The sequence below is a fragment of the Pinus tabuliformis genome, chromosome X, assembly GCF_031772625.1.
Source record: "Pinus tabuliformis cultivar Carrire ecotype Pingquan chromosome X, CPIR1, whole genome shotgun sequence".
Lineage (NCBI taxonomy): Eukaryota > Viridiplantae > Streptophyta > Pinopsida > Pinales > Pinaceae > Pinus > Pinus tabuliformis.
In genome coordinates, this window is record NC_142308.1 from 28,807,824 (window position 1) to 28,834,143 (window position 26,320).

The window sequence follows — 26,320 nt, forward strand, 5'->3', positions numbered from 1 at the left end:
AAGTAAAAAAAACCTCCTAGAGTAAACTCACTTGATGACAATGTCTCAAGTTACGTAGGCCTATTACTTGACTCAATTCATCACACTAGCATCACTTTACATCTAAGTCACATGACACGAGGACACGAGACACGGGGGACACATAAATACGAGTATTCAATATGAAACGCAGCGATCTAGAAACATGACACGAGGGACACGTTTTATATATATTTAATAAATAAAATATATATATATATACCGAAATATAGTTTTTTATCCATATTAAATTGTAGGCTGCAGCTTATCTAATCAAATTAAAATATAATTACTTCAAAGTTCACATTTCGTGGGCTTAAGTCGAGGAAGTTGTTCCAGATGATGTTGGGCTTATACAAGAGCTATCCTCTTTTCAGAAGTGTCTTTGCATGAGTATGTGGAGAATAATGATAAGAAATTGGTATAAATCTGCCTTAAATCCTAAGTATCTCTCACACTTTGGGGTAGTAAATAATTATACATTGGAAATGATTCCTCTTGCAAGTTAAATGGATTGGTTAGTCAATGAATTAATACTAGTATAGGAAGGGATTTGGAGTTTAACTAGCATGACATTTAATAGTATCATGGAATTTCAGTTTGAAAGAGGGCACAACCACAACATATTTCCATATTATTACACTTTGTGATGTGGAGGAACTGTGTAAAGGATCAAAGAAATGCAAGAGTGATGTGGCAAATTAAATGTAGTGTCTGATTAGTGATGAGAACAATAGTTTGAGAGTAAGAAATATGATCACGTGCATTCACATAAATACTAGTTGGTTGGTTATAGAAATACCTATGCCAAATGTAAAATTAAAATAAATCACAAATATAAGAAAGAATTAAAGATCAATAGTCATATTAATGGCTCCATGCACTTGTTTATAAATATAATAGTGATTGACCTAGCTATATATCAAAACTTTTTCTTGACTTTCATGGATCATTCTATGCCATATGCAAACTATGATCCTCTCTCCACGCTCAATTTCTCGAATATAGCCCTAGAGGCTACCAAATTCAAATAAACTATGGTATTCACACAAGTATATCACGATATGGATGAAATTCACTGTCGACTATATTATGCTTATCAATTATTAACCTTCTACCTGTATAATAAATAAAAGAGAAATGTCTACCTGTTTGGTCCGAGGAGGGTATCACATTTGTAGCAGGTGGGTGGACAGAAACTGAATGTGTTGCATCCAGTGATTGGTCAGAAACCGATTGCATTGGAGAAGTTTGTTGAACAGAAACTGATTGCGTAGTTGCTGATTTAGATATTGTAGGCATTTGTTGAACAGAGACTAAAGGCATTTCAGCCTGTGGTTGAACTGAAACTAAAGATGTTGCAGCCAGTAATTGAACAGAAACTGAAGGTGTAGCAGCTAATTCAGATGTTGGGCTTATACTCGAGGAAGTTGTTCCAGATGATGTTGGGCTTATACTCGAAGAAGTTGTTCTAGATGGGCTTTAAACTACACATTTTGTGGGGTACGTATTCAACCGGAGGAAAAACGTTAGGGCAACGTTTTTGATCAACCGAATACTCGTTTTCCAGATGGAGGACACGACGAAAATGCCATAATACGTTTTACATTTTATAGGACACGATGAAAAACGTTTTCGACACGTTTTAGGGCCGTTTTCGTGTGCGGCACGTTAAATACGGGACACGGGACCTTGGAGGATGTGTCCTGTGACTTAGCTTTACATCATCCCCGCAGGGCTTGTGGAATCTGAGTACGACATGAGAAGAAGATAAGAAACATAAATTAGAGTTAAAAAACTCTGGTGATAGATGAACTCTGATGGTACATGAAGCCTTTGACATATCTTTGGGCATGGAGTCTTAAAAACTGTTAAGTTATGGTATGTTCTATGCTTATAACAATTTACTTCTTTTCCTTATTATATTCCAAAGATTAGCAATCACACGTACATAAAGTAAAGTGCAGATAGAACATTAAACGATCCACAGAAAACAAGCCAAGACAAGAGACACAAGATGTGGCGGCTAGCCAGGGACAAACCCCACAATGTGTGGGGAAACCCTTTGATCAAATCTTCTTCTATCTTCAATAATTCAGCAGAGAGAAATAGTACAATAAATCTGATTAATATCAGCAGTAGCAAACCCTAGATCAGTAGCATCAGCATTAGCGGCTTCATTGTCAAACTAGGGCAGACCATATCTCACAAACCGACAGTCGGATTGACTTCATTCCACCACCAAAAGTTTCAGCTTCCAGAGGAGGTTCAGATGAACGTACAGCGCAGTTCAGATGAGGAGATCTTCTAGGCCACGCAAGTCAATCTTTACTTCTGCAGTTGCAGCTTCAGTTTCAGCAGTTTCCGGCTTCAAACTAGGGCAGTCGATATCTTGCAAACCGTTCGTCGGATTGACTTCATTCCACCACCAAAAGTTTCGGCTTCCAGAGGAGGTTCAGATGAACCTACAGCGCAGTTCAGATGAGGAGATCTTCTAAGCCACGCAAGTCAATCTTTACTTTTGCAGTTGCAGCTTCAGTTTCAGCAGTTTCCGGCTTCAAACTAGGGCAGTCGATATCTTGCAAACCGTTCGTCGGATTGACTTCATTCCACCACCAAAAGTTGCGGCTTTCAAAGGAGGTTCAGATGAACCTACAACGCAGTTCAGATGAGGAGATCTTCCAGGCCATGCAAGTCAATCTTTACTTCTGCAGTTGCAGCTTCAAATTCAACAGCTTCCGGCTTCACATGTGTGAGAGAGAGAGACCCATTTCAGCGCAGTAGAGAAGAGACTCATATCTGCGCAGTAGAGAGAGAGAGATGTGATGAGATGAGTGAGTCTAAATGAGGAAAAATCCTCTTATATTTATACACAACGTTGGTGGGTGAATAGATGCGACTGTTGGGCTTCTGAGCCTACATGAGTTGTAGGTCGGCTTGATAATAATTCCATAATCAAAATAAATTCATATCTCCATGAATACTTATCGGAATTGGATGATCTTTATATCAATCCTACACCTCTCGACGAGAGGAATCTAATAAAAATATTATTAGCCATGAATAAGATGACCCACATGAAGTTTTTCCCTGGTTGCCAATTTTAACACTCCCTCTCAACCATGGAGAACTTCATCTGCAATCTGTCTATCGGTCATTACTATTCATCCATCAAATGCACTGCCTTGTACAGCCTGACCCTTGCCCTGCTCTGCTCTATTTTGCCTGTTCTGCTTTGTCTTGTTCTGCCCTGCACTGATCTGTACTGTTTTGTTCTGTTCTGCGTTGCTCTTGCATTGTTCTGTTCTACTCTGCTTTTGTCCGAATTATGAAGAAGAAGAAATGATCGAGGATGTATCATACTGACTCAAAGTCAGTCTCAGAGTATGTACCACTGGTCCCAGACCAGTCTCAACCAACCCAAAGTCAGTGTCATAGTGAGTACAACTCCAATGGTCCCAGACCAATATCATCCTCCACTGACTCAAAGTCAGTCTCAGAGTATGTACCACTGATCCCAGACCAGTCTCAACCGACCCGAAGTCAGCGTCATAGTATGGTACAACTCCTACCACTGGTCCCAGACCAGTATCATTGATCCCAGATCAATGGAGGTCATCCTAGCGTAGGGAGTACGGTAGTTACAACGATGCGTCCATCGGTACTACTATGGTCCCTAACTTCATTTCCCTGCTCATTGATCAGATGAGAGGTACTTCCCATGAGTCCCAAACTGCATGGGTAGGATGCCTCGACAGGAGAACTAATCAATTCTGTCCTCACAGGAGAACACATCAATCCTGCTACAATTGCCATGGAGAACACATCAATCTAGGCCGCCATGGAGAACACATCAATCCAGGCCTCACAGGAGAACACATCAATCCTGCTACAATCGCCATGGAGAACACATCAATCCAGGCCTCACAGGAGAACACATCAATCCTGCTACAATTGCCATGGAGAACACATCAATCCAGCTACAATCGCCATGGAGAACACATCAATCCAGGCCTCACAGGAGAACACATCAATCCTGCTACAATCGCCATGGAGAACACATCAATCCAGGCCTCACAGGACAACACATCAATCTGCTACACAAGAGAGCGAATCATCCTGTTCCACAAGAGAGCGAATCATCTTGTCCCAGTGTGCACCACCAGGGGAGGGTGAGTCACCCTGTGGTCGTATGTTGCTCCAGTAATAACCGCAAGCCCTCAGAGCTCCCAGAGCTCAATGTATGCAACATGCAGGACCCTTGTACAAGGGTTTCTTATTGACTCCAAGTCGTTTGGGAAAATCACAGATTAGATCTTTCCTCGGGGCTTTGACAAGGTGTATCAACCTGTACATCATCTTAATGCGATGGAGCCTCCTTGCTCATCAACTTACCATATCCAAGATGATGTCTATCTGCTGGAGCAATCGACGAATACGGGATTCCTCAATAATCGAATCCCACCTCTGGTTGTTATAGAGAATCACAGTGGTATCCAATGTAAATCCAAACAGCTCACTGAAGAGCTTTCGCAACCAGACTATCTCACACGAGGTTATGCTAGCAACAATATATCCTGCTTCGGCGGTGCTCAAAGCCACCGACTTCTGCTTCCTGCTCATCCAGGATATCGAAGCAGATCCCAAGGTGAAACAGCACCCGGAAGTGCTCTTACGGTCCACCACACTGCCTGCCCAATCAACATCAGTATATCCAAGTAGTCTCACATCTCCGGCAGTGTATCTTAATCCATGAGAGATTGTGTCCTGAAGACATCTCAGAAGATTCCTGGCATCAATCCAGTGAGTCTCAACCAAATATGAGCTCACAATGCTAACTGCAAAATATATGTTCGGACGGAGGTTCACCAAGAACATCAATGCGAATGAGTTTTTGAAACTCAGAGGCATTTCCAAGTCTGGTCCGACATCACTACCATATAACTTCTAAAAGTTAAGATCCTCGAGGTAGTCACAGGCTTGCAGTCCATCATACCAAATCTTTCCAATATATTTACCACATATTTTCCTTGAGATAGGAAAATTTCCCTTGGCTTCTGCCACACTTCAAGTCCTTGGTCCTTCATTTTAAATTCAGAGGCCAGCTCCCTCTTACATTTGTGAATAAGAGGGTCTGCACCTGTTAGAAAGAGGTCATCCACATACAATACCAGTATGAGAGGCTTGTCATCTTCAACCTTAAAGTAAAGGTTAGGATCGGCTTCACTCCTAGTGAATCCCAGCTTCATCAAGTAGCTATCGATCCTCTCATACCATGCTCGGGGTGCTTGCTTAAGCCCATAGAGAGCTTTCTTCAACCTGCATACATGAGATTTTCGATCATAAATCTGAAATCCTTCGGGTTGCTCCACGTAGACCTCTTCTTTGATCGAGCCGTGCAAGAACGCAGTCTTGACATCCATCTGATGTAGGTTCCATCCTTGTGAAGCCACAAGGGCTATGATCAAGCGAATGGTCGTATATCTGGCAACAAGTGCAAATATCATAGTCTATACCTTCCTTCTGGGATAAACCACGAGCAACAAAATGAACCTTATACTTTTCCATACTTCCATTTGCTGCATGCTTTATCTTGTAAAGCCATTTTGAAGTAACAATTGTCTTGTCCAGGGTCTGGGAACTACTTCCTAGACATCATTCTCCATAATAGACTCATATTCTATGGTCATAGCATCCTTCCATAGTTAATGCTTGATGACATCTGAGAATGATGAAGGTTCATTTTGTATGATCGTGCTCATGATGGTCAGGTATCCCTGATACCTATTAAGTTTCTTACTTTGATGGAAGGTTCCTCAGGGTGCAGCATGTCCTTCAGCATCATCAAGTATCCCCCTAAGACATGAAGGCCTCTTCCTAGAGGAGGAAGGCTCATGTGGATGAGGATCAATCGGATCCATGGGTTCTTCTACATTAGGCATTGATTCATCATCCTTTTCTTTCGATTCCCTGGTGTCGGCTTCTTGAGAGCTACTCAAAGTCAACAGATTGTCCACCTTGCTGAGAGCCATATCTTTGTCAAAGGTGACATCATGACTAATTACGACTTCCCTTTGACCGGTGGTGAACATTTCTTCAGGATTTTAGGAACCCAATGCTTGATGAGGGCATCGATTTTGTACATATACGGTGGTGATTGTAGTTTCAGCCCATAGAAACTTTGGAAGTCTTTGATCATGTAGCATGGCTCGGACAGCTTCCATCATCGTGTGGTTCTTCCTTCCCACCACACCATTCTGCTTAGGAGTATGTGGTGTAGTAGTCTCCCTCTTAATGCCAACCTCAGGTATGCCTGAGTAAACCAATTGTAATATATCGGAGGTCTTGCTTTGGCTTGAGGGGAATGGTCCCCTTTTGAGCTTTCCTTTGGCACATCCCGGACACACACCTTCTTTCTCTACTTGGAATTCGGGCATCCCTGTTACCATCTGTCTTACATTGGGTAGAGCTTTGTAATGAAGGTGTGCAAACCTCCGATGCCAAAGTTCGGACTAAAGAGTTGTGTCACAAGACATGACACCTAGCGGACTTCCATCGACCTGATATAATGAATCAACACTAAACCCAAGAGTAAAGGCATCTTTAACATTATTTTTTCATATACATACCTTGCCATCGCTGAAGGTTACCTTGTAGCCTTTGTCTTCCATTGCCGAGATGGACACTAGGTTCTTTTTGAGGTTAGGTGAGGTTAGGTGCATTTAATACATCCTGGACTTTCTAGCCTTCATGAATGGTTGTCCTCTTCCTCGATTCCCAGCTCTCCTCTTACCTTTGCTGTTGAATTTGTCATTCCTTTGATTTGCCATCAGAGGGATTTTGATCATCGTCTCGGTGTGAGTCCTTTCTATCAGGGCACTTCCTTGCATAGTGACCTGCTTCATCGCAGATGAAACATCGTCCTTTTCTTCCACCCTTAGATCCATCCTTTCCTTTTGATTTAGACCTAGAATTATTTCTTCTCTTAGCATGAGAAGAAAAAGCAGCAGGAGGACCTTTAGGCATGGGCATTTCTTGCTATTCTTCCCTTGTTTCTTCTTGAATGCATCTAGCCATTAATTCCTCGAAACCAGGAATTACATTATAGTTCAGAAGAGTAGTCCTGAACATGTACCATTCGGATGGTAATCCTCCAAGAGTCGTGAGTGCCATTTCTCTGTCAGTAATAGTTTCCCCAATAGATAGGAGATCGTTCTTGATCTCGGTGATTCTTAATAAGTATGCTTGCATACTTTCATATTTACCCTTCTTGATTCAGCTTATTTCTAAGAAACAAAACTTGATTTGCATCATTAACGTTAAATAAACTCACTAGTCTATCGTAGATTTCCTTGGAGGCGTCCAGTTCAGAGATGTAGGCCACCAAGTGCTTGTTGATAGAGTCCCGGATGATCTTCTATTGTTTTGACTTCTCCATTTTTTCATTTGTTCCAGGCAGCAGCGGATGCATTTGATGGAGGCTCAACAATATTGCCTCTCACATGATCCAACACTCCTTGATTCTCAAGGTTTAGATCGATAGACATCTTCCATCCGTGATAGTCAGCTTTCTCACGGAGCTTGTCTTCGGCAGGAAAGAGTGTTGAGGACCCCATAGTTCTTTTAGGATAGCCTTGCCAATCTTCTCTTCAATGATTGCTCTTGCTCTTGCTCAGGCTTTGTCTTCACCTCAGCTCCGATACCATGTTAAGTTATGGTATGTTCTATGCTTATAACAGTTTACTTCTTTTCCTTATTATATTCCAAAGATTAGCAATCACACGTACATAAAGTAAAGTGCAGATAGAACATTAAATGATCGACAGAAAACAAGCCAAGACAAGAGACACAAGATGTGGCGACTAGCCAGGGACAAACCCCACAATGTGTGGGGAAACCCTTTGATCAAATCTTCTTCTATCTTCAATAATTCAGCAGAGAGAAATAGTACAATAAATCTGATTCATATCAGCAGTAGCAAACCCTAGATCAGTAGCATTAGCATTAGCGGCTTCATTGTCAAACTAGGGCAGACCATATCTCACAAACCGACAGTCGGATTGACTTCATTCCACCACCAAAAGTTTTAGCTTCTAGAGGAGGTTCAGATGAACCTACAACGCAGTTCAGATGAGGAGATCTTCTAGGCCACGCAAGTCAATCTTTACTTCTGCAGTTGCAGCTTTAGTTTCAGCAGTTTTCGGCTTCAAACTAGGGCAGTCGATATCTTGCAAACCGTTCGTCGGATTGACTTCATTTCACCACCAGAAGTTTCGGCTTCCAGAGGAGGTTCAGATGAACCTACAGCGCAGTTCAGATGAGGAGATCTTCTAGGCCACGCAAGTCAATCTTTACTTCTGCAGTTGCAGCTTCAGTTTCAGTAGTTTCCGGCTTCAAACTAGGGCAGTTGATATCTTGCAAACCGTTCGTCGGATTGACTTCATTCCACCACCAAAAGTTGCGACTTTCAAAGGAGGTTCAGATGAACCTACAACGCAGTTCAGATGAGGAGATCTTCTAGGCCACGCAAGTCAATCTTTACTTCTGCAGTTGCAGCTTCAAATTCAACAGCTTCCGGCTTCACATGTGTGAGAGAGAGAGACCCATTTCAGCGCAGTAGAGAAGAGACTCATATCTGCGCAGTAGAGAGAGAGAGATGTGATGAGATGAGTGAGTCTAAATGAGGAAAAGTCCTCTTATATTTATACACAACGTTGGTGGGTGAATAGATGCGATTGTTGGGCTTCTGAGCCTACATGAGTTGTAGGTCGGCTTGATAATAATTCCATAATCAAAATAAATTCATATCTCCATGAATACTTATCGGAATTGGATGATCTTTATATCAATCCTACACCTCTCGACGAGAGGAATCTAATAAAAATATTATTAGCCATGAATAAGATGATCCACATGAAGTTTTGCCCTGGTTGCCAATTTTAACAAAAACATTTTAGGTGCAACTTCAGTGGTCAACAAACATTAAGGGGTCATCCCATTATGTATAATTTGTGGAGCCCTCTCTCTCATTTCGTCACTTTGAGGACTCAGCGTGGCCTTCCAACGACCTCATTTCATCATGACATCATCGTTTCGGCCTACTATTGGATGGTTTATTCATAATTTTTGGAGCTATTTGCTGGGCTTGTCACCAAGACCTTTTTTTTGCACATTGAAATAATTTTAGGGGCTTTAGAATAGGAATTCGACCTCTAAAGGTCTCATATAAATAGAACTAGCTCTCATTGTGAGAGAGGGATCATCATCACTTGGATCTTTCCTCTTGTAAAAGGTTTTCACACTTTTCTCTTGGATGCTAGTGGAGACGCTTGATGCATTTCGATATCTTTGTTTCCTCTTGTAAAAGGATTTCACACTTTTCTCTTGGATGCTAGTGGAGACTCTTGATGCATTTTGATATCTTTGGAAGCTAAAGTTTTGATCTCTCTTGGAGCTACTTCTTCTTCTATGGTTGGATATATGTTATTGTCATCTTGTAAGTACTAGTTGTTGAATATTTCTCTTGGAATAATGTCTAATGTGTGGAGTTATTGCAACTAGTTAATTCTCGTGTCCTAATTTGTTGAATATCAATGTAAAAGGTTACTAGGTTGTAAATTGCAGATGCTACTCATTGCATGACAATAGATGAATGTTCCTAGTAAATGGGATTTTGTTCTTCCATGAAAGGCCATAGATATTGAGTAGGTAATTGTTGAAGAGTGGTTGCTAGGGCATCATTCTTTAGCCTCCTTGAAGATAATTTTAGCAAATCTTGAATCATCTTAGACTCCATAGCCCAAGGATTGGGCACTGGTCCAAGAAAAATTGGTGATCAACCTTCCCTTCCCTTTCTTTTCTTCTCTCCAAAAATTTCGGCTCCTTTTTCTAGACGGCTAGCTAGGGCATCCAGTGAAATCCATTGGAGGAGGAATTTTGAGATTCCGCTTGGATAGAACTCTTCCTTAGTGTTTCCTCTTGGGGAACTGAAATTTTGGTGGAATTCTCACAGTTAATTCTCTGGAAATCCTTATGCCCTAGGTGTGCCCTAGAAGGGAAACCTAGTTAGTTTTCCTTGGATAAGGTGGTCTTCTTAAGAGTCATATGAACCTAGCATTCAATAGAATAAATCACAAGAGACCCTCTCTTCTCTCTTACCTTGACCTAGAAGCATACCTTGGAGGAATTTCCTCCCAGGCTTATCCTAAAAACCCTAGGTCTAGCGTAATCTCTTTATAGGTCTCTTAAGTGAAGCGGAAAATCTATTTGAGGTAACAAATCGTCTTACAAAGCTTCTTGAGAGGTCCTATATCACATTTGGAATCTTGATCTTAGGCAAACCTATTAGTATTGCAAATCTTGAGTTCTAAATCTTGATTTCCATCCTAGGTCTTTCTTGGAGAGCCTTTTAGCTTCGTGGAAGCATTGAGCATTGATTGTGTCTCTCCTTGAATGGACCTTGGCAATCACTTCATACCTTGTCATTGACATTATCATTACAAGTGATTTCCTTCATACTGGGATTCCTCAAGTCCTCACATCGATGAAGGTCCGTAAAGAGCAAAGGACATTGACTGAGGTGACAGTGGGTCTTTGTCCCATTGTTGTCACTTGGTCTAGTAATTGTCCCATAGGTTGCCCTCCTAGGGCCCTGCTAGATTGTGTGGCAACAATACACTTTCCTAGATGATGAAATCATGCCCTAGCCTTGTAATGTCCCCCTCATGTGGCTTGGAGTGATGAGGTATTGATGAGGAGGGGTTTGCTTGATGATTGGACACTTGTTGATGATATGGTCTTTTGAGTGAGGAGCACTCTTTTGATCTATCCATGGCAGCATTTGTTGGAGATACGCACCTTTAGAAGATGATGTTACCCTTCGAGGACCTTTTTCTCACATGTGTTGGCTAAAATGAAGCTTTTTGTTATGTCTGATCATTGAGATAGCTATATTTTAGGTCGGCTTGTGATCTACTTAACTTGTAATCACATAATTTATTATTTTAAGGGATTTTAGTTAATTTTGCTCCAAAATCAACGTGGTTACCCTCATATAAATAGAGGGAAGTTGATTTGGAGACGATGATTGTCACACACACTCAATTTACTCATTTGAGAGAGAGTGGGCACTAGTTCCTTTTTCTCTTGGATGCAATGGATCATTAATGTAGCAAATTGTCTTAGGGGATACTATGATTAGAGGGATTTTTCTTTTGGATTGATGAAGTGATTCTATGGTGATTTTGTGCAAATTTATTGTGAGCATCTTCTTCCATTTTGAAATTGCTGTAGAATTTGGGTTGAACTGAAATTTTCATCTAAATTTATTGAATATTTTCTGGCTCTAACATCTCCTCTTGTAGGATTGTCACCTAGTTTCCATCAAGGAATGTTAGCATAACCTCCTTGTTCTCAAATCTTCAATTGATTGAAAGTTGCTAGGGTTTTGATAGAGATATTTTATCTCTTTTAACTCGCTTTAGTCAAGTCTTCTGCCATGGATCTCGCTCTTTGACTTGATTAGCCAAGGGAATGAGAAAGACACTAGTCTAATTTAGTGTTTCAATCTTTATTAAAAATCTAAACCCTAGATTCTACTTTTTTAATATTTTTTTAAAGTAAATTAGGATTAATTTAGGGAAAAAATTGCATTTAATAGCGTCAAATAACTTGGATCTCATAGTCATAGCATAGAAATTGAAAAAGTAGAATATCATTTTTATGCATTTTATAGCCATCTTTTTAGGGATGACATCTAGCGTTTTGTAGTTGTTTTATGCATTTTCATCCATTGAAAATTTGTTGCAACCTATTTCCTTATTTACTCATTCAATAACGTTTGCTTATTTATTGTTTATCATTATTTATAGGCTGTGTTACCACTCAAACCAGCAGGGGACCTAAAGGGGTTCCTAGGAGGGCAACTGTGGAGGCTTTAGCCCACTGTCACCACAACTAAGTCTCCCTTCTCTTTACAGACTTTCATTGATGGGAGGAGTCCCGGTAGTGTAGGGATTCACTTGCAAAGTATGTGTCAATGGATAGGTGAGAAGTGACCTTGAAATACGTTTCCCAAGGATGGAGTGAAGAATGGAGCTTGCTTGCTCTTTAAGCAAGGGACTTGGTCCACCGGGGATAAGAGGCGAGGATTGGAGGATTGAGGGAGAAAGTATAGGCTTATGAACACGTTTCTCAATCCCTAAAATCCTTGGAAAACTTGGATTCCCAAATGGTCCTTGACAAATAGTCTTTATTGAGAAGTGGGACCACATGGGGCTGAGTGGACCCAGCCTAGGTTCGGGGATGGATTGTAGCAACCAATGATGTTCCTATCTTGGACGAGGTGAGGGGAAAGGACCAAACAAAAATACTTTCTTCAAAAGGTTGAATTGATCCTATTGAGGTCTAACCTTGGGGATCTCTAGTCACAATTCGATCCTAGAGCTAGGGCTTGAGATTCCCGAAGATTCCACCTTTAGAATTGCCTCAAACTTGGAGGAGAGGGAGGGGACCCACCAACGCAGTAGCCTATAGGAGATCACATTTTTTCCTTAGGTCAATTCCTGGGAAATTGATGCCTTAGGTGACCTAATGAGGCTAGACTTGGGGAAAAAGGGGAAAATGGTTAAAAGAGGGTTGAAATGATTACCCTTTTTGAGGGAGTGCCTAGTTCACTTGGGGATATGGAGTCAAGGATAATGATGAGTAAGAACTTGGTTTCTTGATCAAGGAGGCCCAGCAAGTCAACTTCGTCCAATGTTGAGAGAAAGAAAAGAAAAGTGACATTCAAGCATTTATACATCAAAGCAAATGATGCAACCCTCTCTAGATAAATAAATCTCTAGTACATTTCATTCGTATAACATTGGCCCATACATTAAATTAGCTAAAACATGCTCAATTCCACATTTCGATAATGCAACAACTAGCCCTAATTTTAGCAGTGTGCAACGACAAGGATAATAGCATCAAAATTTACTTACAATGTTATAGAGCATATCCAACCAGCATTTCGTTCGCTCAGTAAAGCTCCAAGACAAGAGAAATAAGCCAAATCCATACATCAAAATTCATCCATCTCCAAAAATATCCACCAAGGAAGAAGTGCGAGAATTCTCTATGATTAAAGAGATCCCAAGTCTAGTGATGATACAAATGAGTGTATCTAACATCAATATATAACCTTCAAATTAGCCTATGGGCCTACATTAGCCCCTAATGATAAAATAATGTGCAAATAAGACCCCTAATGGTGACAAGCCCACCAAGCTAACTTACAATTGTAAAACTAAGCCTCACAAGGGGCCAAATAATAATATGTGTATGTCGTAGGGCCCTCCAAAGGCTCAATAATATCCTGAAGTGCCATATTGAGGAATAAATTCCTCGGAATATGATGGACAAGGGGGTAGCCCCTTGTTCTCCAAGTAGTAGACTTGTGGTGCTCCCAGTGGGTATGAGGGCACATAGATGACCCCATGGGTCACTAGATGAATTGAAGATGCTTGTAGATCCTCTACAAGGGTCCAATTGGTGGAATGAATGCTTCCATGACATCGTACAAGTGCTAGAACACTTGCCAAGAGTGTGGGGATCCTGCGGGGGCTTGCTGGGCATAGTGTACCAAGCATATCACCATCATCCCAAAAGTGGATCGCTAGTAGTCTTTGAGCATCCATGAAGATCCGTGGAGTGATTTCTGTTGCTGTGGAGGCCCATGGATCTCTATGCACACCCTACATGTGTCAATGTAGACCTCTGGGGGTTAGGATCCCATATAGGGAAACCAAACCCAAATGGAAACCACCTGTAATCCTGCATAAGATCCAATGCATCCCCTAGGGCTTCCAGTCAGTGAAACAGGAATCGGCGATTCTGCCGATTAATCGTGATTCCTAATCGGCTCGGCCACGAAACGAGTAGAGTCGAATCTTCCGGAGTCAAATCGCGCGCCGATTCCTGTTTCATTTCTGTGGAGAGGAATTATGGAAAATAAGGAGTCTGATCGAGGTTTCATCTGCGGATTTCTTTGCATGGGCATACACAGGACAATCCATCACATAATTCAGCACATCCACATCGCCCATCGCTGCAAGAATGAGTTCGCAGATTTGAAAGAACTGGTAATGAGCATCGAGCTGACCATTATGCACATCCAGCAAAATCGCGTGGCATTCAAACCAAACAATGAAGATAAGGCTTCAGCTGTCAACGGATGGCTGAAAGAGATGGACCGTCTTCTTCTTCAAGCATCAAAAATGGTGCAACGGTGCTCAATGCCCAAATCCCACGTTAAATTTTCTGGTTTTCAAACCGAAAGGAAGATCAGGCATTTGATTTCAGAAATTGAAGGCCATCCGTTGACAAGATTCCCGGAAAACCCTTGCGAAAGTTTTAGTCATTGGGCTTGAACTTGGGTTGCTTGAAAACAACATACGCAAGGATGCTGTGAAATGGAGAGATTTCGACAATGCGTTTCTTTTTGGCGTCACCCATAGCTGTTGTAAGGATTCGATCATTAGCGGACGCTCACTCTCTACACACATATTTTATAATATAAACTAAACTATTATCTTAGGTTTGATCATATAATATTATTTCATAAAAGTGATTTATTTATAATAGAAATTATCGATTATATTTTTAACTTGAAAGATTGAAAATATTTGTAACTTTAAAGATTGAAAATATTTTTAATAAAATATTGGGAATTATATAGTGGAAATTTACAAAATATTTAATTAAAATTAAATATAAAAAATGTAGGCTTTTATAGTCCATAATTATAGTAGTGTTTTTTCTTGAGATCCTCACTATGTCGTTGGTGTGAGTGTAAAATAAATCCTCCGCAATACATATTGGCCATCTCCAAAAACAACAATAATAAAAATCAGATATTTTTATTAATAATTTATTTTTTTAATAATGGTAAAATTTAATAAAAGTTATGATGGGTTATAAATTTATGAAAATTTAATTATTATTGATCATTGTTTACAATGTATATTGACTTATTACTATTATTTAAAAAAATTTATAACATTTAAATATTTTCATTCTTATTAAATATATTTTGAACCAATTTAAAATAGTTTTAAGTTTTATTTGAGTACTAAAAGATAGCTTAATCTGTAATATTTATAAAAAAGAGGTGGATAAGCCTTAACATTCTAAGTTATGTATAATTTTTGGTAATTATCATTTATATATAATTGTTGTTAGAATAATGGAGAAATTTCTAGATTATATCATTTTGAGCATTTTTTTTTTGTGTTTCATCGAGATTTTTTTGTGTCTCATTAAGATTGTGTAGATTTTACTATTATGCATTGTTTGGACATACCTTTACCCAATATTAATGAAAAATGGTTTTTTTAATTCAATATATGTGTATATTTTTATTTAATGAATTTGCCGATTTTTTCCCGATTTTTTCCCGATCCGATTAAAACTTTCGCTCTTTTGCCTCGCCGATTTATTGCCGATTCCGTGTCTGGTAACATTGCTTCCAGTACAACCAATCATTAGAATAATCGGGTAAAAGAGCTTACAAATCATGGATAACAAAGTGGACACTTCATAATGGCACGCCCTTCCGTAGTGGGCTTTGGCATGTGCTAGTGTCGCCCAACTCCAAAGGGGGTTAACCAAGTACCTTATTAGGTGGTTTCAACCCTTAAAAGGGATAGTATGTCCAAGGTACATCTCTCTAATGCGGGTGGCAAGTGATAAATAAGTGGAATGTAGTAGGGAATGAGAGGGGCAATCCTGGGCCACATATTGGGGCATAGGGTAGCTAGATAAGTGGAGCCCACACCTGGGTCTGTAATGTATAGGAGGGAGCAGTCATGGTACATGAGGTGCCCCGACCTTGATTTTTCCACCTTTCTTTATATGTCTTTTTACCTTTTATGAATTTTCTTTGATTAACTGCTCGGGGCTCAAAGGACAAGAGCATGATGTGTAAGATATTGCAGTGGTTACCCCTTTTAGGTAGCGCGGTTCATTTCCCTCCAGGGGTTGGGACAATCATGGGTTCTTGAATGATAAAGGAGGCTCATCTACGGCTTATGGAACTAGGGTGATGGCCATGGATGGGGGTAGAGCTCAAGCATGGGCTTTTGCCCATGTGGTAATTATTTTTCTCCCGACCATATTTTGCATTTTGTGGTACAATTTCCTATTAAATGTGGCCAATTATGCTTTTTCTTCTTTTTTTAATTGCTTCAACCTCCGGGGCATCATTTTAGGCTTGACCCAAGGTGGGGGGGCAGGGGGATATGGAGGCTAGCCCTATGTGGACCCGGGTGGGAGAAATGATAAATGGGGTCTAGTGAGTGGAAAGGTAGTAATATATGTGGGTAAAGGAGCGGGACCACGCACCCAAAGTCGAGGTTTCCCAAGTAGTACCACCCTAGAACCAAATGGTCAATAAAGGAGATCCGCGGGACTAAGATCCAAGGGTAACAACCAAAAGAGGTCAAAGAGACAAGAGTACAAACTAAGCCCACTCTTTCCGCCAAATCCCCCCGTCAATCCATACCCATAAGTATCCATGATAAGTAAACCCAATACTCAATTACCAAATGACAGGACATACCTTTAGCTTCGGGAGGCCCACCTTCAAACATACGATCAATATAGGGGGGTGAGGGACCACATGGCTGGCTCAGGTGGCAGAGAAATGGCACAATGAGCTAGTAGGAGGCTGAAGCGGAAAAACTTATGATACGCAGAATATATATGAATAAATACTTTATTAAAATGATGAAATACCGATGATGAATGTTTACAATGGGTTGCCTGGCTTATATACCGCCATGGGCACCCTTTGGGAAAGGGCATGATCTTATGATCGTGCCCTTTCGTCTAACTAAACCTAAATTAAACAATAAACCTAAAATTAACTAATTTTTTACATAACAGAGGCATCAAGGGGCTGTTGGCTGCCGGTTGAGGCTCATCATGGAGAAAACATTTCTCTTGGGGATATCACCAGCAAAGTGGTGGGTAACATCTAGCTCCAACTGGGATGTGATCTCTCGAAGAAGTGGACGAGGCTGCTCGAATGGGAGGTCATGAGAATTCCAACAATCTCTTGGTCATCGTAGACCTGTTATCTGAACATGTCAAAGAACAAAGCCATGGGGCAACATGTTTTTCATGGTGTCTGATGATCACCCATGCTTAATGTTAGCCCACACACCAATAAAATATGCATATTTTTTCTCCTTTTTTTTATATACATGCAATCTAATCTATCATGAGAAACATCATATGCAGTTAGTTCTAATACGGAAATCATTATGCAATGCATCCTACCCTAACATGCATATGGTGATGTTAATACTAAGTGTAATCATAAAGCCAGTGCAACCAACATATCATTACATCAATATAGATATGCCTGCCAATATGATTACTTATGTAGCAACCCCCAAATCGAGTGTGGACATAGTCACATGGCGGATGAGGGGGGTGGGAGGCGGGAAAAAATGATCTCCATTCGAGGTAGAGGGAGGTCCTATGAGAAAGAAAAATGGTCATTCTAGAGGTCCAGGGCTCCCCTTCTAGGTACAAAATGGAGGAATGAATGATTACTCTCGAGAACTCCTCATCACAATCACTGCTTCCAATATCAGGCTTTGAGGATGTCACATGGTTGTGATGAGAGGGGAACGAAGGGTGAGAGAAAGAAGGAATGCAACAAATAGGTCTCTCAATGTGATGGTCACAGCAGGCAGGGGAGGACGCGGAGTGATCATAATCGTGAGGATGGGTCAAAGGGGATAAGGTATATTCAATGAAGGGTTCCTCCTTGATACCATATTCAGAAAAGGGAAAAGGGGCATGGTCACTCGAGGTGATACCAAAAGGGATGACGGATGTACTTGAGAGAGACTCAAGGTGATGAACAAGAGGGAAAGGCAAAGGGGAGGGTGAAGTGTCATATTCAACGGGCTTTCCTTCCCAACAACCTAAAAGCTCAAGTGATTTGAATACATAATCATAAGGTGGGTTGGTAAGAGCCTCGTTGCTTTCCTCATTATAAATATTAAAGATTGGGCCTTCATCAAAAGGAGAGTCAAAGATTGGGCTTTCATTAAAAGGAGAGTCAATCACTTCTATCAAAGGTTGTCCTTCTTTATGCAAGGGAAAGTAACAATTATCTTTCCCAAGGGTATCAATGGGTATGTCATCATAAATAGTGCCTGAGGGAAGGGAGCGCCAATCTCATCCTCATCCTCCTTGTCGGTGTCATAAATGGGAGCATAATCAGAATGAGAACCAACAATTTCCCAATTCTCCCTTTCAATGTGGAAATAATCTTCAATGTCATCTTTCAAGGGGCTAATGGGGTCATCTCTCTCAAGGTTTTCAAAAGAGGATTCATTGGGAGCAATATCCTTGAGAAAGGTAAGGCTGGTCTCAATAAATTCATCCTTCCCAACACAGGTGTCCTCAAAATCATCCTACCCATCTTGTAGTCCCCACGAGGACTCATCTTCTTGCTCATCACCGAGGTCCTTGAGGTCATCTTCATCTTGGTTGGTTGACAAGCGGGACCTCTCTTCTTCTCTCTTCTCTTGAAGAACAATGGCTAAGGTATTTGTTACATGATTCTGGTAGTATGCTTCTAGGAGGAGAGCATTAGTAGGGTTCTCTTTATATTCACATTTCATCTTATGAAGCTTCACTTCTTCATCATATAAGCAGGAGAAAACTTCATTAGAATTATATTCCCTTACTACCTCCTTGCATGACCTATTATATTCATCCATTCTTTCTTGCGTGATTTGGAAGCTTGCGAGGTCCAACTCTTCGTCATCCTTAGAGGAGGTATTATTGTTGTTATTAATGAGGTTATCCAAAATATTCACAACACAGGTTATGTGAGCAAGGTCACGGTGACGACTAGGATCCTCTTCATAAGCATGCCTTATTATGTCAAGCTGTACTTCTTGCACCTATAAAACTTGAGCATGAATTCCATATCCAAGCTCTCCAACATATCTTGAAAGGATTCTGCATATTCCACCACTTTCCTTTGCAACTCTTGAATCTCTTGTTTATTGAGCTTTTCAAATATAGGATCGAGAGAAATCTCCATCTTCTACGATTTTTCATATTAATATTATAATGGAGTCACCAGGGTGAATTGAGGTGCCTTGATAGATGCTTGCTTCACCCTACAAGCATTAACTTTAATGCTCAATGAAGAACTATGGCTTTGTTCTTCCAGTGGAGTCGCCAATAAGGATATGTCAATATGTCGTATGGGGAACAAAACACACGCTTCGTGTCCTCGACAACAGCGCCAGAAATGTTACTACTCAAACTAGCAGGGGACCTAAAGGGTTTCCTAAGAGGGCAAATGCTAGGTTAAGGGCAACTGTGGAGGTTTAGCCCACTGTCACCACAGCTAAGTCTCCCTGCTCTTTACGGACTTTCACCGATGGGAGGAGTCCCGGTAGTGTAGGGGTTCACTTGCAAAGTATATGTTAATGGATAGGTGAGAAGTGACCCTGAAAACCCTTTCCCAAGGACGGAGTGAAGAATGGAGCTTGCTTGCTCTTTAAGCAAGGGACTTGGTCCACCAGGGCTAAGGGGTGAGGATTGGAGGATTGACAGAGAAAGGATAGGCTTATGAACAAGTTTCTCAATCCATAAAATCCTTGGGAAACTTGGATTCCCAAATGGTCCTTGACAAATAGTCTTTATTGAGAAGTGGGACCACACGGGGCTGAGTAGACCCAGTCTAGGTTTGAGGATGGAATGTAGCAACCAATGATGTTCCTATCCTGGACAAGGTGAGGGGAAAGGACCAAACAAGAATACTTTCTTCAAAAGGTTGAATTGATCCTATTGAGGTCTAGCCTTGGGGATGCCTAGGCACAATTCGATCCTAGAGCTAGGGCTTGAGATTCCCGAAGATTCCACTGTTAGAATTGCCTCAAATTTGGAGGAGAGGGAGGGGACCCACTAGTGCAGTAGCCTATAGGAGATTGAATTTTTTCCTTGGGTCAATTCCCGGGAAATTGATGCCCTAGGTGACCTAATGGGGCTAGACTTGGGGAAAAGGGGAAAATGGTTAAAAGAGGGTTGAAATGATCACCCTTTTTGAGGGATCAGTGCCTAGTTCACTTGGGGATATGGAGTCAAGGATAATGATGAGTAAGAACTTGGTTTCTTGATCAAGGAGGCCCAGAAAGTCAACTTCGTCCAATGTTGAGAGAAAGAAAAGAAAAGTGACCTTCAAGCATTTATACTTCAAAGAAAATGATGCAAGCTTATCTAGATAAATAAGTCTCTAGGACATTTCATTTATATAACATTGGCCCATACATTAAATTAGCTAAAACATGCTCAATTCTACATTTCGATAATGCAGCAACTAGCCCTAATTTTAGCAGTATGAAGCAACAAGAATAATAACATCAAAATTTACTTACAATGTTATAGAGTATATCCAACCAGCATTTCGTTTGCTCAATAAAGCTCCAAGACAAGAGAAATAACCCAAATCCATACATCAAAATTCATCCATCTCCAAAAATATCCACCAAGGAAAAAGTGCGAAAATTCTCTATGATTAGAGAGATCCCAAGTCAAGTGATGATACAAATGAATGTATCTAACATCAATATATAGCCTCCTAAGGAGTTCGAATTAGCCTATGGACCTACATTAGCCCTTAATGAGAAAATAATGTGCAAATAAGACCCCTATTGGTAACAAGCCCACCAAACTAGGTTACAAATGTAAAAATAAGCCTCACAAGGGGCCAAATAATAATATGTGTATGTCGTAGGGCCCTCCAAGGCTCAATAATATCCTGAAGTGCCATATTGAGGAATAAATTCCTCGGAATATGATGGACAAGGGGGTGGCCCCTTGTTCTCCAAGTAGTAGACTTGTGGTGCTCCCAGTGGGTATGAGGGCACATAGATGACCCCATGGGTTACTAGATGAATTAGAGATGCCTGTAGATCCTCTGCAAGGGTCCAAGTGGTGGAATGAATGCTGCCATGACATCGTACAAGTGCTGGAACACTTGCCAAGAGTTTGGGGATCCTGTGGGGGCCTGCTGGGCATAGTGTACCAAGCATATCACCCAAAAGTGGATCGCTAGTAGTCTTTGAGCATCCATGAAGATCTGTGGAGTGTTGTCTGTTGTTGTGGAGGCCCATGGCTCTCTATGCACACCCTACATGTGCCAATGTAGACCTCTGGGGGTTAGGATCCCATATAGGGAAACCAAACCCAAATGGAAACCACCTGTAATCCTGCATAAGATCCAATGTGTCCCCTAGTTTTCCAGTACAACCAGCCATTAGAATAATCGGGTAAAAGAGCTTACAAATCATGGATAACAAAGTGGGCACTTCATAATGGCATGCCATTCCATAGTGGGCTTTGGCATGTGCTAGTGTCTCCCAGCTCCAAAGGGGTTAACCAAGTACCTTATTAGATGGTTTCAGCCCTTAAAGGGGATAGTATGTCCAAGGTACATCCCTCTAATGGGGGTGGCAAGTGATAAATAAGTGGAATGGAGTAGGGAATGAGAGGGGCAATCCTGGGCCACATATTGGTGCATAGAGGTAGCTAGATAAGGGGAAGCCCACACTGGGTATGTAATGTATAGGAGGGAGCAGTCGTGGTACATGAAGTGCCTTGACCTTCATTTTTCCACCCTTCTTTATATGTCTTTTTACCTTTTATGAATTTTCTTTGATAAACTGCTCGGGCTCAAAGGACAAGAGCATGATGTGTAAGATATAGTAGTGGTTACCCGTTTTAGGTAGGGCGGATATCATGGGTTCTTGAATGATAAAGGAGGCTCATCTAGGGCCTATGGAACCAGGGTGATGGCCATGGATGGGGGTAGAGCTCATGCATGGGCTTTTGCCCATGTGCTAATTATTTTTGTCCCGGCCATCTTTTGCATTTTGTGGTACAATTCCCTGTTAAATGTGGTCAATTATGCTTTTTCTTCTTTTTATAATTGCTTCAACGTCCGGGGCATCATTCTAGGCGTGACCCAAGGTGGGGGGGCAAGGGGGTAGGGAGGCTAGCCCTATGTGGACCCAGGTGGGAGAAATGATGAATGGGGTCTAGTGAGTGGAAAGCGAGTAATATATGTGGGTAAAGGAGCGGGACCATGCACCCAAAGTCAGGTTTTCAGGGCTTACAAAGTAGTACCACCCTAGAACCAAATGGTCAATAAAGGAGATCCCGCGGGACTAACATCCAAGGGTAACAACCAAAAGAGATCAAGGAGACAAGAGTACAAACTAAGCCCACTCTTTCTGCCAAATCCCCCCATCAATCCATACCGATAAGTATCCATGATAAGTAAACCCAATACTCAATTACCAAATGAAAGACATACCTTTAGCTTCGGGAGGCCCACCTTCAAACATATGATCAATACAGGTGGGTGAGGGACCACATGGCTGGCTCAGGTGGCAGAGAAATGGCACAATGAGCTAGTAGGAGGCATCAAGGGGCTGTTGGCTGCTGGCTGAGGCTCAACATGGAGAAAAAAAATTCTCTTGGGGATATCACCCACAAAGTGGTGGGTAACAGACTGTTTTATAATTGATGTCATAAATTTTGCATGAGGTAAATTGTATTGTTTTAGAACTTTAATTTATAACAGCAATTTGATAATTTAAAGGTAGCATGTGTTTGGGATCTATTGGAGACCCTCTTGGACTATTGAAGCCCTCTAGATTTAGCCATAGGTCCTTTGAATTCGTTACCTATCTCACCTGGAGCGTTTCTTTATTGAAGATTATTCTTGGGTGATTTATTTAGTGGAACCCTCAAAGGGTATTTAGCCTAGGAATTCTTGGGTTATTTAATCTCTGAGATCTATTGGGGAAACCTTCCTTGTGGGGATAGTATCTATCTACAAAACAACAGGGGAACAATTACCAAGATGACATGGTGGCTGATCTCATTGTTTCCCTTATCCTAGAGTGCTTTGTCAGGCATTGCATTATGGTGCTAGATTTTGTGGTAATTGTCCTCATTCATTCTTGTATTTTGATTGACTTTATTTATAATGTATTTTTCAATATATACTGTAATAGGCTTTAGTTTTTTTTTTTTTTTGGTTCAGATAATATTATAGAATCTCTTTAGATAAGCTGCACTGCTATGAGGGGTGGACCTATGCTGTCAAAGTCACCCAAGACTTGCACCTGACTTTGTCCACACCTACTCAGGGGTTTTAAATGCAGCTCTCCATGTTTAGTGCAAGCCTGATCAGCTTGCTGCTTGCCACTAGACTACACTCCAGTGGGCTGGCTTTAGATTTGGCTTTTAAAGTTATTTGTTGCCTGTTTTCGGTTTTCTTATTAGAATTTATTTTTCTATGATTTTAGGAAAAAATGATTTGGTCCATTTTGAAGTTTTTGTTACCCTAGCTTCTCCATTGGCTGCAAGAGCCCGCAACAACTTGAATAGTTGTTACAGATTCCTTGCAAAACCTGTACTCAAAAAGAAAAAACTTGCCTTAGTTGTGGTGCTCTCATTGCTTTTGGTCTGTGGAGATTTCTAAACCGAGATTACGCAATTGAGGAAAAATGGGACTTAGTGGTGTGCTATTGGAGATGTCTGTTTTTGAAGGGCCCGATGGTCTCCATGATACCTAGGTTTAAAACATGCAATGCCTTTCAAGAAAAGTTAGAATAACAGTAAATTCCAAGAAGGACAATTTATATAGCCTTGGCTCCTTTCTGGAAAACCTATCATGGTCCAGCTCTCTCGCTGAGATGGTTTTGTCTTTTAGAGTATTATCTCTTTAACGTTGTAGGCTATCCTTTTGCTTTCCCATCCTTTTACTGCTCTATTGTCTAATCATTCTTTTTTACTTGACTTAAGATTTTAGATGGCTTAGGACATGCTCAACAACACTCCTCAAGTGTTGTTGTAAATGTTCTTTTTCCTAGTCTTTCTTAGTCCTATTAGTTAGTAAGTTATTCTGGTTACTCTTGGGTATTAATATAATTTCATTTCATTTCTCTAGCAAATAATGAAATGAAATACAGCAATGATATATGCATGTTAAAAAACTCCCCTGACTTCCAAGTTTCTGCACTAAAGTTCTGATATTTTGACTTGATCAGGATATACCAGATGTGGATGGAGACAGAATCTTTGGCATTCAATCTTTCACTGTCCGTCTGGGTCAAAAGCGGGTCTGTAAATTTTGTTAATCGGTTACCTAACAAATGTTATGGGATGTTGACAAGTTTAGGACCATCATCTCTTTTGTGGCTCACAACGGCTTATATGTTTTGATTGTTGGAGCAGGTGTTTTGGCTCTGTATATATTTACTACTGGCTGCATACACTGTTGCTATGATTATGGGAGCTGTCTCTTCATTCATGTGGAACAAAATTGCAATGGTGGGTTTTGTGTCTCAGAACGCAGCATTTTTATGTACTATTAACTAGCATAGATATATTTTAACCGGGAATCTATCAAGGTATGAAAAAATCAATCTGAACCACTTGATGCGTAATAGATCAGGGTTAAGATGTATTTATGCATATAAAATTAGCCTTTTTTAAGCCATTTTTTATATGGGTAGGGGCGTTACATCTTTGCCACCTAGGCACCTTGCCCTTTTCAGTGCAATTAACTTAAACCAGAGGTGAGTGTTTTGTGTCTCAGGTGTCCGGACATGCTGTGCTAGCTACTGTTCTTTGGCGCAAAGCGCAAGCTATAGACCTCAAGAGCAAAGTGGCAATTACCTCTTTTTACATGTTTATATGGAAGGTACGCTTTATGAAGCACTCCTACTCAAATACATTATTCTATTGTCCAACACCTTTCCCAACTTAATCCGAAGTAGAAGCTGACTTGCATTTTTGTTCTTTGTTGCAGCTTTTTTATGCAGAATATTTACTTATTCCATTTATGAGATGATGGAAATTGATTCTCTGTAATTTACTTATTTTATATTTGTAATCTTCCTAAACATTGGGGCATTTATTGACTTGCAACTATAAAATGCCCACTCTGGTCTGCTTTGCTCTGAAGTCTCCTAAGAAGATCTGGAGCGGAAATATAGGATGTTTTCATTGTGGTTGATGGCCTGTGTTTGGCAGAGTTAATAAGAGATTTTGGTTGATGGCTACTCTTGAAAAACCAGTCACCAACATTATAGAAGGTCATTTACTTGGCTCACTATACGTGAATGCCCAGAGTTTTTACTATTGGTCATTGTTTCAATACATATTGGTCATCCTGGTTGTTTCAGTACATCTTTTTCAATAGATCGGTCCCTTCAGGTATTGTTTGTGAGTGAGGAATAAACAGGTTTCCTTTTCCGAAATGTGGTTAACTTTATTTTGGTTTATTTGGGAAAAATATTGATTCTTAAATCTTAACTGTTAATTTAATAAAGTATACTTTTTTTGCTAAAGGGATGGCTCATTAAGGAAAGTACTAGTAGGTTCAGAAAAATAGGACTTTGCTAGAAGCAGAGTTCCTTAGACTATGTTATTTCATTGAAAATGCTAATTAAAATTACTAAATTTGAGTATTCTAATCAAATTTTACCTGCCACTCAATTGTGGAATTAAGTGGGATTAAGTCTACTTAGTCTCGAATCAAACTCTGTTGATGAATTAAACTCATCAGCAGCAAGTTAGACCTGCAAGTAATTCTTGGGTTATTCATTGCCCCAGAGTCCAATTTATTGGCATCAAATAAAATCCAAGACCAGCAAGTACTTTTTGTGTTATTCATTACCCATGTCAATGGGAGAAGTTGTTATTAGCATAAAATATAAATCTAAGACCTGCAAGTAATTTTTGTGTTATTCATTACCTCGGAGTCCAACTTCCGGGTCAATGAAAGAACTTGTTTGGCATCAAATATAAATCTGTAAATCCAAAAAGGAAATGAAAATATATCCTTTTCAATGATTTTAGCTATTGAGTTTTTTCCCATTCTAAGTTAACTCTTGGTTTGCAACCTTGCCCAATACTTAGTTGAGCTGGGTTTTTCGGCCTTGTTTCAAATATTAATATTTCAGTTGTTAATATATTTGTTTGGGCAGACATGCTCTATCTAGAAGAAAAAGTTAGTGATTAAATACACCTACTTAGTATATATCCTCATTTATTTCTTCAATCAGACAAAAGTATGGCTAATTATCACAGACATTGCAGTTAGCTAAATAATAGAGAACATTACACAACATTTTTGTAAATGTTATTTTTGAATGTGAGAATACAGGTTTAAATTTTCATAGATGTCTGAAACTTACACGCTTCAGAT

At 40.4% G+C, this 26,320-nt stretch overlaps 1 protein-coding gene across 4 annotated transcripts in view; it reads left to right on the forward strand.

Annotated features, from left to right (window-relative positions):
- LOC149138160 (homogentisate phytyltransferase 1, chloroplastic-like) overlaps positions 1-25,334 on the forward strand; it is a 280,302-nt gene extending 254,968 nt beyond the window's left edge. For all 4 annotated transcript variants that reach the window (XM_089448001.1, XM_089448000.1, XM_089447999.1 and 1 more), the window contains 4 exons: positions 24,156-24,227; positions 24,343-24,438; positions 24,707-24,811; positions 24,920-25,334. In XM_089448001.1, coding sequence (XP_089304127.1) covers positions 24,156-24,227; positions 24,343-24,438; positions 24,707-24,811; positions 24,920-24,961 — 315 coding nt within the window. In that variant the 3' untranslated portion in view covers positions 24,962-25,334. The remainder of the gene's footprint in view (positions 1-24,155; positions 24,228-24,342; positions 24,439-24,706; positions 24,812-24,919) is intronic.
- Positions 25,335-26,320: the final 986 nt, after the last annotated feature.